The 16,512-nt window shown below is 40.8% G+C and overlaps 1 protein-coding gene across 2 annotated transcripts; it reads right to left on the bottom strand.

Moving 5' to 3' along the window:
• Positions 1–955: 955 nt before the first annotated feature.
• foxn2b (forkhead box N2b) lies at positions 956–16,284 on the bottom strand. 2 transcript variants are annotated; one of them, XM_057357908.1, is made up of 6 exons: positions 15,875–16,284; positions 4,518–5,101; positions 3,694–3,818; positions 3,137–3,192; positions 2,721–2,789; positions 956–2,552 (listed from the first exon to the last, which is right to left on the bottom strand). In XM_057357908.1, exons 1-6 carry the CDS (start codon positions 15,882–15,884, stop codon positions 2,197–2,199), a joined length of 1,200 nt encoding a protein of 399 aa, XP_057213891.1. In that variant the 5' UTR covers positions 15,885–16,284; the 3' UTR covers positions 956–2,196. The 2 variants fall into 2 exon arrangements, with proteins under 2 accessions (XP_057213891.1, XP_057213893.1); XM_057357910.1 differs by lacking the exon at positions 2,721–2,789.
• Positions 16,285–16,512: the final 228 nt, after the last annotated feature.

Here is a 16,512-nt window from a genome sequence, read left to right as displayed (position 1 = left end):
GGGAGTGTGTTTTCGGCACGACACCGGTGCTGTTCAGTTACCAACTTTCTTCAAATATATTTGTGTGTGTGTGTTGTGCGGGAGAAAGAAATGTACACAGGTTTGATACGATAAGAGGGTGCGTAAACAAGGATAGAATTTTCATTTTTAGGTGAACTATTACTTCAACTTTTTACTTTTTTCACTTAAAAAAACTGCATGCAGCATACAATGTGTACTGCACAGTATTGAGTTAGTATTCCTGAATTTAGTAACTAAAAAGATAATAAGCAGTAAGGAACAAAAATTAAACATTAAATCAGTAAAAGAAGGAACTCTTTTATTCTTTAATACCATATATAATGCAACAATTGCATATCTTTGGCAAAAATAAACTTTATAAACCTTTTATTAACAGAGGTTAGCTTACAAAATCAAAAATCCGGTTCGGTCTGCCACAAACATGTGGCAGATGAAAATGACAAACTGATCGGGAAGTGGCAACTCTGTTAGCGGACAATATTTTAATAATAATAATTATAATAATAACAATTAGGCAGCTTATTTTAGAATTGGCCTCAGGATCTAAAACTACTGCGTGCTCCCTCCTTGCATTAATACTTGCATTCTGTATTAGCACTATGCACAGCTTGAGGAGGGGGACATCTAGAAATTGGCAGCCACGGTTAAAGTGACAGGGAAATAACTTTATAAGCATAGGCATTTTTGACACTTTGAACTCAAACAAAAAGTTCTGGGTTCTATTATGTCAGCATGAGGAGGGGGGAGAATGGCAGTTATATTTTACAATTTCACATGCTTGGGTATATAAAATCATCATAGTCTCAAACAAACACTTAAAAACTCAATCAAATCAAACAAAGGTTCAGGGTCACAGAGTACACACAGCCAGGCAAAATTTGTGAGCAGCAACTCTGGCGATCTCAAAGGCAACACAAACAGGAGGATGTGACTGGAACCCAGAACGTTTGCAGTCCTCATCCAGCTATGCTTCTGTCATGTTCCTGTGTGCGGCTGACTCTCCAATCACCTTCCAGCTCCTTGCTACACAAATTTAATTTCACGTCCTGTGGTTCTGTTCCTATGACTTCACCCCTCAATCAGCCCCATATGTGAGCTGCAGAAAATGTTTTTGCTCCTTTGCAGGCCCATTAGTTGTGCAGTTCACATTGTCTCTGGTTTCCTCAAGCGTTGGGAACTCTCCGGAGGGTTGGAGTGGGGTGGAAAATGTTAAGCTGCACAGCTCCCCCTACTGGAGGCATCGTCACACAGATTGAAGCAATTTAACACAACAATGAAGACACATTGCAACAAAATGTCAAGAAGCAGTGAAGGTAAAGTGGTTTAAATTTCTTACAGTAGAGGTAAAATTCTTGTTGTGATTGGCGTTTAATGATTAGCTCCAATAGCAAGCAATACGCACACGGACAGAATAATAATGTCAGTGCAGCGTAGGATGGTACAAAACCTGGTGACGGAGATCAGTAGTGTTGGAGAAACACTGAGGTTGATGTGCATGCAAGGAAAAGTGTTAAATCTGTTCTCCAGCTTTCCCCATAAGTCAAAGTGGTTGGGGATGCAAAACCAATCCATTTAGGATGCACAGGAGAAGTCACATGGTTTTGACATCATAACTGCGGCAGCAAAAGGCTCCCAGGGGCATGCCATCACCATCACACAGGATATAAACCAGCAGTACAAAAATAAAATAACTACAGGTATTTAGGTCAACAAATTATTGCATTTCTCTTCATTTCACGTTTATGAACAAAGGTCTTGTGATCCAAAAACAATGGCACTTTCAAAAAAATTATCTTCATTTTTTTCCCCATCTATGATGCACAAACAGGAGAGGACATAGGAGCTCTTAAAATCCATGCATTCATTTTCTGTATAAATACGTTTGTGTTGATTTAGAGGTGGAAGCATGCAAATCTTCAAAGTCTGAGGTTTTTTACCAGTCTTGCACTTTTTTTTTAGAATTAACACTCACTGATAAACTCAAATGATGTGGGCTGTTCGTTCTGATCTGTATGGCTTTTCTCTCCTGTGTTTGTATTGCCGTGTTTGATGAGTGGTTAAAAAACAAAACATATCTCAACAAGAAGGAAGATACACCAAACCAGAAGAGAGAGGTTGGGCAGGCCACAGGATTAAGTCACAGAATAGGGGTGGGAGAGTTCGCAGGGTTGGGGATCATTTTCTACTGAGCTTCCTGCTCTTGCGTCTCGAGGCGACTAAACTGGTGCGAATGCCGGCCAGGTGCAGGAGCGAACCTGCTGCCTCCTTCAGCTCCTCGTCCACCTCAGGCCGAGAATCTCTCCTGCTCCTCTTCCCTGATAACGGGCCCTGCAGCGGGCTTCGTGCCCATCGGCCCCGACCTACTTTATCCTGCTCGTGGTGCAAACCCAGGCTGAAGTCAAGCGGATGTGAAGGTTTTTGAAGAGGACAGGGAGGTGTGGGGGTGCTGCTGTAATTATGATCCTGCTTTGGATCCCGGCTCACAACTACCACGTCCCTTCGTGAAAGATCGATGGGTCCATCTTGGTCATCTGGTTTAAATGACATGCAAAGTGACAACTGATGATTAGATTATGTGTTGAGATTATCAGAATAAATACCAAGAAGCATTTGTTGATAAATACAGATGTAACATGGACAAAAAGGAGAAAATAAAAAGGGAAGCACATAAATGTTGGTGTTTGATGGTGATCTCTTACATGAGTCAATGTTCTGCTCAGAGGCAGACTTTAACAGCATCATGGCGGTGGCAGCGTCAAAATCACATTCTGTAAAGAGAAAGAAATCTTTGATGCACACACAGGTACCGAACTACTGGTGTGCCTTTCTGCTTGTGTATGTGTGTGTGTGTGTTTAAGTGAATGAGTCACTTCCACCCAGGAGAGAAACAGTCTCTCTCATTTTAAAGTATCAGTGCCTTGGTTGTCAAGGTTACCGATACAAGAAAGAGATGGCATCATTGTGCAGCACAAAGTCCGCCAGTAGGGGGTGAGTGAAACTAAAACAGTTGAGATGAGTGATAGGCTTTAATGTGTGATGATATGTCTACTAATGGTATGTGAGGGATGTGAGTGAAACGTGGAACTTCTGAACAGAACTGATGAAGTCTACTCACCTTTTAGGGCACAGCCCTGCTCTGACATGAAAAGGTGATGAGGAGGAGAAGAGGCACTACAGAAAGCAGAAAGAGAAGATATAAGACTATATACTCTAATATACACACCACCATGTAGTAATGTCTGTTTTTCATACTGCTAAGAAAATAAGTTCATATTCACTTTTAAGCAACACAACAGTAATATTTGAAAAAGATTAAAAATTAGTTTTCATGTGTTTTGTAATTCTGTAAGTCTTCCACATTGCTGTTGGGTTGATTTTATGTTACTCCTGAGGTTTGGCTTTGTTGAGATTCAACAGACACACTTGGACATGGTCTAGAATTAAAAAAATATATTTGCATCTGATCCCATTTATAATTTGGGGAAACTGAATAAAACAGGAAGGTAGGGCCAGTGCATTGCTAGCATTATAACAATAAAGCTGTTTACACTAGAACTGCTCATCTGTGATTTGCCAAGGTCGCTAAGGTTTTTGTCAGATATACCATTGCTTTAAACATAGTAAATCTCCATTTTCAATATGTGTTGGACGTAATCAGGCCAGTGGTAGTACCTAGGGGGAGAGGCGGGAGGGGTGCAGAAGACGTGTGCGTTCGGGAAGTGCTGCTTCCTCAGAGCTTGCATCAGCATGGGCCGGAACTCAGGGTGAACGCACCAAAGAGAGCCTTTCCCATTGGTCTAAAAGAAACAGAGGGGAGGAGTCAGAACTGCCATAACCAAGCATGATATCTGGCATAGTGTTGTAAGAACGCTGAGGTTTAATGAACACGGGCCACGCCATCTGTCTGTACATTAAAATAACATGCTGCATTATAACCACAAAACACATTAACAGAAAAACGATCTTTAGGAAACAAAACAATGCCAACCTCATAGGAGGGTACTTTCAACCCCCCAGTGTTTGCACTGGGTGTTTGCGAGAGTCTGAATACAGAACTCATCACCCTTTGTCTAAGATGCGGTCCTGCAGGGAGAATATGACCTTGACTCACTTCACTAGCCGTGTTCATAAACAGGAAAGAGGAAACATCGCCATGGCAACAGACACCAGGCTGAGACACATGAAACCCACAGATTCACACACAATGTCACACGTTAATGAAACATACCAACATCACCTTTCTATAAATCATTTTGTCATCTACGGTTCACATACAAAAAATGAGAACACCTGCCTCGCTCTATTTGCGTTTGGTACTGGCTTTCAAAAGAAGCATAATATTCCTCTTGACTACCTTGTTAGCACACTGCAGTCAGCAACTACATACACTGACCCACTTACTGAAACATCTGCAGCAATGCCTTGTGAACCGTGCTTGAGAAAAAAATGCTATTCCAATGTACACCACAAGGGAATTTCCCTTCTTGTGTTCTTACCTTCCCTATGCTTCGCTCCACTTTGCAGAAGCACTTGTTGAGGGACAGGTTATGGCGCACCGAGTTCTTCCAGCCAGTAGGGGCGCTAGAGAAATATGGGAAGTGCTTAAGGATCCAGCCATAGATGTCCTTCACAGGGAGAGATTTGCTGGGAGACTGTTCGATAGCCATGTAAATCAGTAAGGAGAAAGAGAAGGGAGGCTTTGACTTGTAAGGATCTCCTGCGCTCCCCGCCGAAACGGAAGAGGCCGAGGAGGTGTTGTTGCTGTTCGGCGATCCTCCGCCTCCCTCTATGTCAAACAGCGGGCTGTTGTTTGCTTGTGCCTCGGGTCCACCGAGTGAGAAGTTCTGCAGCAAGTTCTCATGAAGCCAGTTCAGGTTGGTTAACTCGTCGTCTTCAGATTCACCTCCAGCGATGCTCAGCGTTCCAGCACGACCGATCTGGTCCAGACTCGTGGCCAAGGGACTAGAAGCTCTATCTGCCTCAGGGAGAGTCCCTCCTCCACACACGCCCTGAGCTCCAGGGGATTCAGCTTTCTTATCTGGAGACATCCCGATTATCGGACCCATCAAACCAGGAGGATCTGAGGAGATAAATGGGAAGGGTGGGAAACAGATAGGAACATTGGTCAGTAAAACTGTCAATGACAAAAAGGTAGAGCCGTACCCATGTGAACTGCTTGTAAACAGGTGGAGTCTTTAAAAAATTGAAATGTTTTCTAAAAGGTTGATAGGAATAATAATGGTTCCAAAATACGCATTTATTAATTTCGGACACTATATCAAATGCATTTCTGTCAGGTTCACTATCGTCCAAAATGATTAGCATACAGTTTATATTGGCGGTATGGTTCTGTTCTTGGCAAAAACTCCATGCCATCCATGCAGCCAGCATGAATAAGAGCAGGGAGTGCAGCGATAACCCCCTTTAGGGTAAACAGAACAGATCAACAGATGTCATTAGTTCTTAATGACATTTAAGAGTAACACATTATGTAAAGTAATTGAGACTCGTGAAAAGGAATAACAGGAGTCCCGATTGAAAATGTGAAGTGGAGCTGGGGATGGAGGAGGGTAATTTGCCAGACCTAATGCTATACGCTTGATATATCAATATTTGTTAAGCAATGACAGCAAAATGACATTATTGAAGCTGTCATTATCTCACATCTACAGCACATCAGCAATCCATTCAAGTTAGTCAACACATATTTTTGTATTTCATCTTCGTTGTTTTTAAAGATTGGGTATCATGCCATGTCATGCATTCTGACTTCTTTACACTGTTAAACATGTTGGCTTCTCATGCTTAACATGGTCAACTTGTTAAAAAATGAGCTTGACGTATGACGTAGTGTTTCTGTACTTGATACACTCCCCCAGCACTCAAATTTGTTTCTGAAAGTTTTTTATAATTCTGGATCCCTATTCCCGTTACTGTCCATTCTCCCAGAAAAGCACGGCAAGGCAAAAGAAAGAGCCCGCCCACGAGCTAACCGACGAGCGAGTCCCACTTACCATCATGATTATCTGCGCTGCATCAAGATGGGCTGCACTGCAGCTCGTTACTCTTGCGATAGTGAAGTTTAGGTGTGTCTGTTTGTTCACACAATTTCAGTGATGGATGTTATATAAACGGTGGATATAACGCTGGATTTGGAGATTGTTTGAAACTAATAGATGGCGCGGTCCCAGTGCTAAAAGATGCTGGACATGAACCGCTGTGTTTTGTTGGCAATCGGCGTGTACGTGCATAATGTACAAAACACGAAGGGATTAATGTGATGATGTGTTGCTTGCTCGTCCATCCCACTCTCCCCACTAGTCCCACCTCTAGCAGCTCATGTTTTTCCGGAAATAATCGTACAGCTGTATCTCTCTTTTATAAATTTGATCAAACTAAATACTCTTCGAAGATACGACGTATAGGCACTAAAGATTAATATGAGATTAGCAGAAACTGCCTGTGATACGCGATCTTTAAACGTCAGTTTACACATTCATAACTAGGAGTGTGACGAGACACTTATCTCACGAGACGAGACGAGGTGAGACAAGACGAGACACGAGACTGGGTTTACAAGTAAGGCTGCAGCTAGAGGTGGGCGGAATGGCCAAAAATCTATTTCACGGAATGAGTAATTTTATTTCATGGTAACGATATATTTCATGAAACAATCTCCCATTAAAATTCTATATTTTATACCTAATTTTTCTTAGATTGACTTAACTAATTTATTTATTACAGTTCATTTAAATGCTCACCATAGTTAAAATGTAGGCAAGTTATGAAAATGTACTAAAGATATCAAATTAAGTTCTGATAATCAGTTGTATTATTTATTCATATTTATCTTCTGGCTATATCATATGTATACAGTAGGAAGATAGACAACAAATATAACAGTAAATTATGAATATGCACAAACAATGAGAGTACAGTATATGACTAGTGTTATAAACTGGTGTTCATGGAGTCTGTACTGTGGATCTTTATCGCTCTTCACTCTCTATTAGATGAGCAATTTTCAGTGTGTACTCTCTGTCTTTAGGTTTGTTTATTCTCGGGCTTGTTTTTGCACTGCGAGTCTCTGGTGACTCCTCACGCGTCTCCCAAAACTGGAGGTAGAAGCGTGTCACATCAAAGCGCTCGTGCACGCGCTCGCGAGCATCATCGCGCATTTCAACGCAAGTTTCACCTTGGCTCGCCTGAAGTTAAACTTTATAAAACTATTAACAGGTTTTCAAAACAACCTGACTTCTGAAATACGTGTTGAGAATGAGCTTTTGTAAATGCTGGCGCAGATCCCTGCACGAGCACTGCGGGTGAGAGAAGCGCCGGACTGGAGCGGATCACTAAACTACAGACTGAAAGAAGGTCAAAAGAATGTTTGATACATTCATTTGTTACGGGTGGATTAATTCATTAGTTTTTTTTCAGAATAGCACCTAATATGCAGAGCGCCGAGTTAACCACGCCTACTTATTTACATTCCGCGGAATACACGGAATAGAAAAATCTCTTAAGGTTGACATTTTATTCTGCGGTAACGGAATATTCCGTCATTCTGCCCAGCCCTAGCTGCAGCTATCGATTCTTTTACTAATCGAGTATTCTACTGATTTTCCATCGATTAATCGGGTATTCGGATAATAAGTACTTTTTATTTATTAAAAAGCAATACTAAATATACAAGAGAAAATAAGACGGGTATCTTAAAATGAGTAAAACAACTAATTTGTTTCGTTTTTAGAACAATTAAAGTTTTTATTGCTGAAATAGCATACATTAATATCTATGAAAACTAAACCTATTTAGTACATTCCATTGCCATATTACATTCAAAATGCAATATAATACAAATATATAAATAAGAAACATGAATAAAAATAGAAAGAATAATTTCAAAGGTAAACAACTAACTTCAGCTTATGCATGATGCATTTAGTTTATATAAATTAGTTTTAGTTTCTATGACTTTTATTTTGGCAGGTTGTCGGAAGACGGTTATTTTTTACTATGTCTGTTCACTCAAACAATAAATGTGAAATAAACTCTCAGAGCAACTCTGGAGGTGAAGTTCATGTGTTCATGTCCTCATTCAGCGCAGATGCAGAAACATTTATGAACATCACGCGTGTAGCACGTTAAACTGTGCAGTTCATTCACGCAGACACGCAGAACAGCCAGATGAAATGTGTAAATAACAGGATTCGGCGTCCACAAGTCCGCATCTAGTTTGATGGACTCAATGCAGCCGGAAAACAAGTTTCACTCGCAAAATAGACTAAAACTAAGTAAAATAGCAGTTCACCATTTCAATAAGCTATCACTTATTTATCAGCATGAGAAATACGTGTGAGCGTGTGAACAGACTAAAATGCGTGTCTCTCACGGTGAATGCGTGAGACTTGAGAGCCCTGTAACATGAATAGAGTTTAGCTGGCTGTGCGTTAGTAATAACGGTCCGTGGGGAAAAGCAGCGCTCCTTGTGTACTGTAGTTAAATGGATTAAACAAAGCTTCGAGGCAACAAAATTTGCCTCAATGATTTTTTTGTATTCGAATTACTCGAGTTACTCGAGGAATCGTTTCAGCCCTATCCACGAGAGACTTTTTTTTTTAAATCCTCAATGATGAAATATATATGGAAAATAGTATTTTATTCACCTTAACACAAAATGCAAAAAATGTAGGCATTATAAAATCAACTTGTACTTTATGAAACACATTAAACTTCTATTTTAATGAATTATATTATGCAGTAATAAACAATATGTAAACACTGCAAAATGTTTTGTCACAAACTCAAATGACATGCAGTAATTGCACAAAATTTATGCTTTGTTTTCTTAACAGGCGTTGCTTTTAGTAAAGAGCTGTGGTTGTTTTCTCTATATTCTTTTTGAATAGTGCTCGTGTTAGCAGAGGTGGCGATCATATCACACTGTCAATCCTCCTTCCTCCACTGACTGAACCTTCATAGCCTTCAGAGAAACAGTTAAAACTACATAAACACATCATGTTTTCTGCTTACATTGCACATATGAAAGAGACAGAGGATGAGTTTTTGAAGAGGTTAAGCTGTTAATGTATTTAAAATAACGTATTGTGAACTTGCAGTTGCTATACTGTACTTGTGGTACAGTCTGCTGTTGTTCAGCCGCGTGCTCCCAAAGCACTGCTGGCAGCGCGAACCGCAAACACTAGTGCTTTTATGCGCGAGGCGCTGAAACCCGTCCATCTAGCGCGTGTTTACATAGAAAAATGGTGGAAAGTAGCACCGCGGGTTGGAAGATCACGTTGTCTATGAATGGCCTGGCTGGTCACTGTAGCTCACAGCACGGCGCGCACAAACTTTGTGCAGTTATTAGTGTGTTCTGTACAGTAATGAAAACAGGTCACACCACAACAAAATGTGCACTCACACAAATACTCCCAAATATATTTTGAGGTCGCACAGGTTAAATTTAGGGAACATATGTGAATAAAATGGTCGCAATTTCGAGCCCAGCACTCAATTGCGTAAGGAAATTGTGTAAGGAAAATTGCGTAATTGCGTAAGGAAATTGTGTTCTCGCGAGACTTATCGGATCTTATCACACCCATATTCATAACACATATTTAACACATTCAGATGGATGTCATTCCCTATTTTCTTAAATCAGTAGAACTACGCATTTTCATCTCCTTTTCATCTTTTCGCTTTCTCATGGGGGAATTATGCGGCCCTCGAAAGAACACAGTTAAGCGCCTCTTAGGTGTCTACTCAAGTGTCTAAGAGAACCCTGACCCTTATCTTCAATGTGATAATGCACCAGCACAACATACTCTAGGGTTCTCAGTCTCATCCACTTAAGAAATACAGCTCTGTTATATGTAACGTAATAGGACAGACAAGGATGGAGAACATATAGCGACATTCAGTCCCAATCCCTCCATCCGATTGCAGGGGCCTGACAAAACAGCTCCACACAGCTAAAAGAAACAGGAAGCCTTCCAAGCACAAAATAACTCACGGAAACCAATCAGAAAGCAACCCTGACGCAGACTAAGTGACTTCCTCTAATGGACAGCGGTGGAAAGCACACCGAATATTGATAAATAAATCATCAGCTCAAGTAAAAGAGGCTGAGTGCCTAGAAGAGTGAATGTTTCTCTGCCCACTATTATACCCACTACCATGGAAACCATACAGCACATCAATAAATAAATAATCACATAAAGTGCTTTGAATCACTCTCTCTCACTCTGGAGGACAGACTGGATGTAGCGGGAGGGGGGACCATCTTCCTCTTCCAGATCATACAAAAAAACAACTTCAATTCAAAAATAAACCTTTTACAAACCAGCCTTCCTTTAAAACTAATGACTGTATTAACAGATGCTGACAAAAAAAAACTACTTTACACACATTTAATGTATTTCTTTCTAAGAAGCTGAAACTGCCCACAGCTTTACACCCCTGCAGTATATCCACATAGTGCTTTTCGGTAACTTTGGTTATGCTTCTCCATGGCCACTGAAAAGCAGGTATGTCCTTTATATTGAGGTCTGTTTGTTTCCCATCCCCAGCAGAGATCTGATAGCTGTATTCAAGGCGGTTCCCATTAGCAAGACAAATCTAACAACCTCCAACAAGCTTATCAGCCCATCTCCAAACGCTCTATCCACACACAGAGAGACAATGCTAATGATGTCACTCTACTGTTCTTAGCCAATTAAAACACAAATAGACACAAACAAACCCGCTATCAACTGGTCTAATGGAGGGGTGGCTTAGATACAACAACCCTTTTGAATCCAGTTAGGGGGAATACAATCTCACAGCTGGGAAAGCTCTGGCTTTTATTTAATGACAATTATTGAATGTAGTTTATGTCACATTAAAATAAAAAATATATGAGCTATATGAACTATGAGGACATAATTATTAGTGCACATATACAAGGTTAAGATTATGAATCCTGTAGGTCAAGTGGCATAGCACTTTATTAGCAACACAAAGGTCAGATGTTCGATCACATGGAACACACAAATGGAACATACAAGTGTATACATTGAATGCTTCTGATCTGCCAAATGCACAAATGTAAATAAATAAACCCATAAGCTCAAGTATTAAAATGATTCTATGAACATGAATTCAAGCCACATGTTCAGGAAAGGTGTGCTATTGCTTTTTAAGCCTATAGTGAAGTATAATATGTGAAAGAACCCCATAGACTTAGAATACCAGAGTTTTGTGGTAGGCTCTTTGAACTACAACCCAAGCAACCACTCTGAGTCTGAACACCTTAGCAAGTAACCTTAAAAAAAAGCCCACAACACCCTAGTATTGTAGTGGCGATATTTGTACAGGCAGGCAAACACACATTTTATTATTAATATTAGAGTGTGAAACGATGGATCTAAATATAAAGACTAACCCATTTTATTTAATCTGCCAACGTTCAGCGACTAATTTCCATCACAGTTTGGAGGTGGATTTATTCGGTATTGAACCGCTGATGTTTGCATTAGCGAGTACAGAACAGAGTAGCGCAAAGAGCATGTGGACCTGTAATAAAACAGTTGGAGATGGAGATCAAGGGGTCTGCTACGTGTTCAAGCATGCTTAAACAGCCCATTTGAATCACAGGTCTCTGCTAAAAAAAAGAAACAAGCAGAGAGCTTTAGTATAGCTTAGCTGCTGGTTTTGGTCTGTCAAGCATCAGTTCCGATTCAAGGGCTCCCATAGCTGTGTGAGAGCTGATTTAAAAGCCCAGCAGGAAGGTCACCTAACAAACAACTTTTTTATTCTTCCCTGTATAAACCCAAATTCAGGTATTCTCCTTCATGTCATAAAGATATTTGACAGATCAACTTCCAGGGACAATAAGCTCATGAGAAACTTATGTGCAGTACAAAAACCCTCTTGTTGTTAGTTTGTCCAGTGCTCATTTAGCAACAATTCTATATCACGTTTTAAAGCTAAGCTACTTACAAACATTCATATGCAAGGGTTCTGGAATCTCAAAAGCTGTAAAGTAAAAAGTTTTTCACAAAAGTAAAGACACAATACCTAAGTTTGTTTCATGTCACCCGCCGTATTGAAACTCCACTTCAGTCAGAAATATGTATTCAAGGTCTCCATAAGTGAGCAATGAAGTTTACTGTAGGATCCCTTTCTTACATGTTTAAATGGTGGTGACATATGTGCATTCATACACACAAGGCCACACACGATCTCCGCAGCGTGTTGTCTGGCTTTCGTCCTATGCCATTGTCACACCCTACAGTCTCAATTAAACACACCCTGTATATTCACACAGGAGTGACCCGCACAATAGAGGCCATTGTAACCACAATGACACCGAGGCTACGGTACTGGGGCAAGCTCTCCTCATCAAGGCAGTGCCTGACATTATCGTCACTGTCAATGGGCAGAGGGGCCCTAATGGCCCGCCGGCTGCTCTACGGACTTAAATCCTTCAGAAAGAAGGAGAGGAAAGCTCAACGAAAAGGAGCGTGACAGACCGCATCTAAGACAACAAGGCTGGGTTGGGGGTTGGGGTGGGCACGAGGTGTGACACGGCCCAGGCAAATGAGGGGAAAAAAAGCACACATTTGCAACTGAAATCCAGAGCAGTCGCCTATATTTGATTACCACGCCCCGGTGTCACCACGTAGCCATGGCAACCCTAGCGTTATAGCCTCCTGGGGATGCGAGTTGTGCCTCCTGGTCTAATGCTGAGGGCATGAGGAACAAAAAGAGGCTAACAGCAGATGAGAAATATGTGCAGCTGGAGCCATAATGAGAGGATGGAAATAGGAGGGGTCACTAAACAAAGCCGTTGTCGTTAAAAAGCCAATAAAAGCTTGGACACAAGTTCGATTTGCTTTGTTTTCAATAGTGTGTGGATGAGTTGAAGAGTTCAGTGAAAATATTTGACCACAAGTTATTGTACATTAAGTGAATATGTTTTTCCGTTCATATTACATTGAAATTACAGTGAAAATGAGGAACCTATACAGTCTGTGATGCCTACGTGACCAGCTGGTTTTTGTAGTCATGCGTTAATTTCCCTAACCGAGAACAGACACTCGTTATCTGAACATTAACTGTTAACTGCTAAGATTTTAAAACCAAATTGGAATTAAATAAAAATACATGCTGCGTGCCTATGTCTCATTTCGAAGGCGTCCTCCAGAGGTCGCGTTTGTCCGCCACATACGCCTTCGCATGCGACATCCGGAGGATGCAGACTTCGAAATGAGACACAGCTACAGTTGACGAGGGTCTGTGACACGTTAAAAAAGTACAAACATTTTTTTCACCAATTTATTTTAACATGCAAACAGCAGCATAACGAAGAAATCAATATCAATTAGCAGGTCTATTTTTATTTAATAAAGTAACATGTTTACGTGTTGTGGGGAGAGTCTGGAGCCTGTTGACAATTAAGGGCGTACTTACATAAAGCCCGGTTGGTCATTGTTCGGTTTGGGGCTTATTAGAGGTGTTTAGGCGACACATGCCTGCACGTGTAGTGTGCTGTGTATCAGATGTTTTTTTGCGGTGACAGCTGAATCTCGGGGAGGAATTGACAGTCGCATAATTTACGTCATGCTTTCAGTTCCGCGCTCCAGCGCGATTTGCGCTCATACTGCCCCCTTTCCAAACCAAACCTTGCTCCAGCCCACCTCATCCAACCAGGCCAGGGTGCAGTAAGTGACCCGCGCTCCAGCGTGGTTGGGAGCACTCACACTAGTCAATCGAACCAGGCTTTGGGAGTCAAACGCAACCGGGCGTGGTTCGATTGGGACAATGTGAGAAGGCCCTCAGACCCGCGGCAGAAAACACCCTTTCAGATGGCACTGGTCGCACACGTCTGCACGCTCCGTGAGTTAACACATGTATAGCATATTTTTCTTACACCATACAGAAAACTCATGTTATTTAAATACGTATTATTAAATTATTATCATTATTATTCAAAAATATATTATTAATATTATTTAACTTAACAAAATAAACATACCTTTTAAATCGTTTGATAGTATTAATCGGTCAACGGTCAACTGTCGGTTAACGGTTAACCGGTCAATATGAATATCCCTATTTCCAGCATTAAAATGCTTTTTAAACTATTTAAACAAATTTTTTGGTCATGCACTTTTCATCAAACTATAGTTTCCAAACTAGGTTTAAAGTTCAATGTCATAAAACAGATAACATAACAAGTAGGGTAGGACAAACCTTATCAATAAAGTGTGAACAAAAAATTATATTAAATATATAATATTAAAATATTAAAACTCCTACAAACATATTGAAACCGTGTCCCCTAGTGTAGCTATTTACAATGTGTATATACTGCATTTACTCAGCATTCATTTACCTCCATATAGCTAAGAGCAAGATCTTATCTATCATTGTGAGTTATAATGAGACTAATTAATTTCCCGTTTAATGCCAGGAGAGAAGCAATAAGCAAGGGATCATTTGCTGTGTCCTACAAAAGCCCTCCAGAGATCAGCACTGCTCAGACACGATTGCCATTCACTACATTAGCACAGGATTCTGTACTAATGAAGACTCTTTGGGAAATTCTGCACTTTCAGAAATAGCTGGCAATGCAGTCTCCGAATTCTGTACATAATGCAAATAATCATATATATCCAAGTAATTACAGTGCAAATCAAAACAAAATGACAACCATGTTTACAACTGAGAGCTCACGCAAACACTCTTTAAACTTTCTATGCGAGATGACCTCAGTGCGTCTACAGTCTAAAGTGCAAAGTAGACAGCAAAACTAATAATGTGCTCATGTGACAGACTGGGCAGAAGTTCCGTGCTAGTCCCCAGCTATGCTTGCTCTCTGACCACGTGTCAGTGTCACTCAGACATATCTACGCCGGAAATAATGAGTGCACGACCGCTTCAGAACATCCAATTTCATCAACAAGTCACGAGCTAATGTGCCAGACCTTAGGTTTCGATCTCAATAAATACCCATGAATTCTGAGTATGTTTATAACATATAATAAACAAAACAAAAACAACAACCCCCCCACCCTCAGATCTCCTGTTACATAGTTGCCCTAGATACTCACTACTCGATATAAACTTAATATCACTGTAACCTTCAACATTATTTATGTCATGGGAACAATATCTGTCGTTCGAATGACGTTCCATTCGAATGTTTTTTTACATTTTGAGTTTGAATTTAAATGAGATGACTCATTTAAATGAATTAGGATTTGAAATAATTCCATATAATATTTTAGAACGTTTTAGCTTCGTCTGTCGTGTTTCGAAACTTCCGCAGATCATGTCAAAAGAATGCTGGCTAGTCTTGAACAGTCTTCAGCTAGCGACAAGCTAAAGCGTGGTTTTAAAGCAGAGCTTCGCGCGAGCCTCTGTCAATCCAGTAGAGTTCGATTAATAAAACAGCACTAAACTCCCTGAAACGTTATGTGTTTTGTTTGATACTGGTTTATTTTGGAAAGCTGTACGAATATATGTAACCTGGTTGGTTTGTGTCGTGTCAGCTCGAAGGCAAAACGCGTGCATTTCACTCAACTAAGTTAGCTAGCAAGATCGCATGGTCTTAAATGTTTCTAATTTTCTTAACAAAATAAAACATGCTGCTACCTATTTCTGTCCGAAAGTATGGTGAAGCTACCGATTCGTTAGAAAATACGAACGTAAACAACAAAATTAGGGAGCTCAATGGATTGTTATTGGCTTCATTTTTGTTCACGAGATACGTTTCGTACTTGTCATCTGAATAAAACACGATAACATATTACGTTTCCCTTTAAATAACCAATATAATAAATCATGCAGAAAACCGTTTACTTACATTCGTGCATTCTATTGTCGCGTTCGACGACAAAAGCTCCCGTGCTTTCATGCAGTAGCCTTTCGCTCGCGCTGTGTCAAAAGATCAGCAGCTGCTTCCTCCATCCACGCAGCGCGGAGATCACGCCGCACGGCAACGCTTCCGTACCCCCCCTGCCGTCGCCAAGGCAACAGGGCCACCTCAGCCAATCACACACCCTCCTCTCCGATATCCCCCTGACAACTGCCGCATCGCAGTAGCACTTTTTTAGCAAAGCTAAGCAATTGCGTTCAGCATGCGCTCCGCGTTGCACCACGTTATTCATTCATTCTTGAGAGGTTTGTGACGAAAGAGCTTAGCGCTTGGAGTTTCGTGATTTTAAACAACACTCTTAAAGCGTGTTTAAATCGAACCACTAAACGTAGGCTCAATTCCGTGTCGTTGGCGTCATGTTCTCATTGAGAATTTGGCTTTTCAATTTAGATTATGTTTGACCACCAACCAGTTTTTGGTGGAAACGAGGTCAGATGTTGTTGCGTCATTACGCGGGGGAGTCCTGGAGGCTCGTCGTCCAATCGCAGGCTTTTTCACGATATTAACTAAACTCACCAGACGACTTGCACAACTACTATGCTCCAGAGAAATCAAACGGGTAATTG

The sequence above is a fragment of the Triplophysa rosa genome, linkage group LG18 (assembly GCF_024868665.1).
Source record: "Triplophysa rosa linkage group LG18, Trosa_1v2, whole genome shotgun sequence".
Classification (NCBI taxonomy): domain Eukaryota; kingdom Metazoa; phylum Chordata; class Actinopteri; order Cypriniformes; family Nemacheilidae; genus Triplophysa; species Triplophysa rosa.
Note: the sequence above shows the minus strand (reverse complement) of the source record. Positions and strands in the feature narration are given on the sequence as shown.

What these genes read in the sequence shown, in the direction of transcription:
- foxn2b (XM_057357908.1), bottom strand. An exon ending in GCAGGGCTGTGCCCTAAAAG is followed by an intron (nt 2,790 to 3,136) that starts GTGAGTAGACTT and finishes TTCTCTTTACAG; the next exon opens with AATGTGATTTTGACGCTGCC. An exon ending in TGAGCAGAACATTGACTCAT is followed by an intron (nt 2,553 to 2,720) that starts GTAAGAGATCAC and finishes CATTTAAACCAG; the next exon opens with ATGACCAAGATGGACCCATC.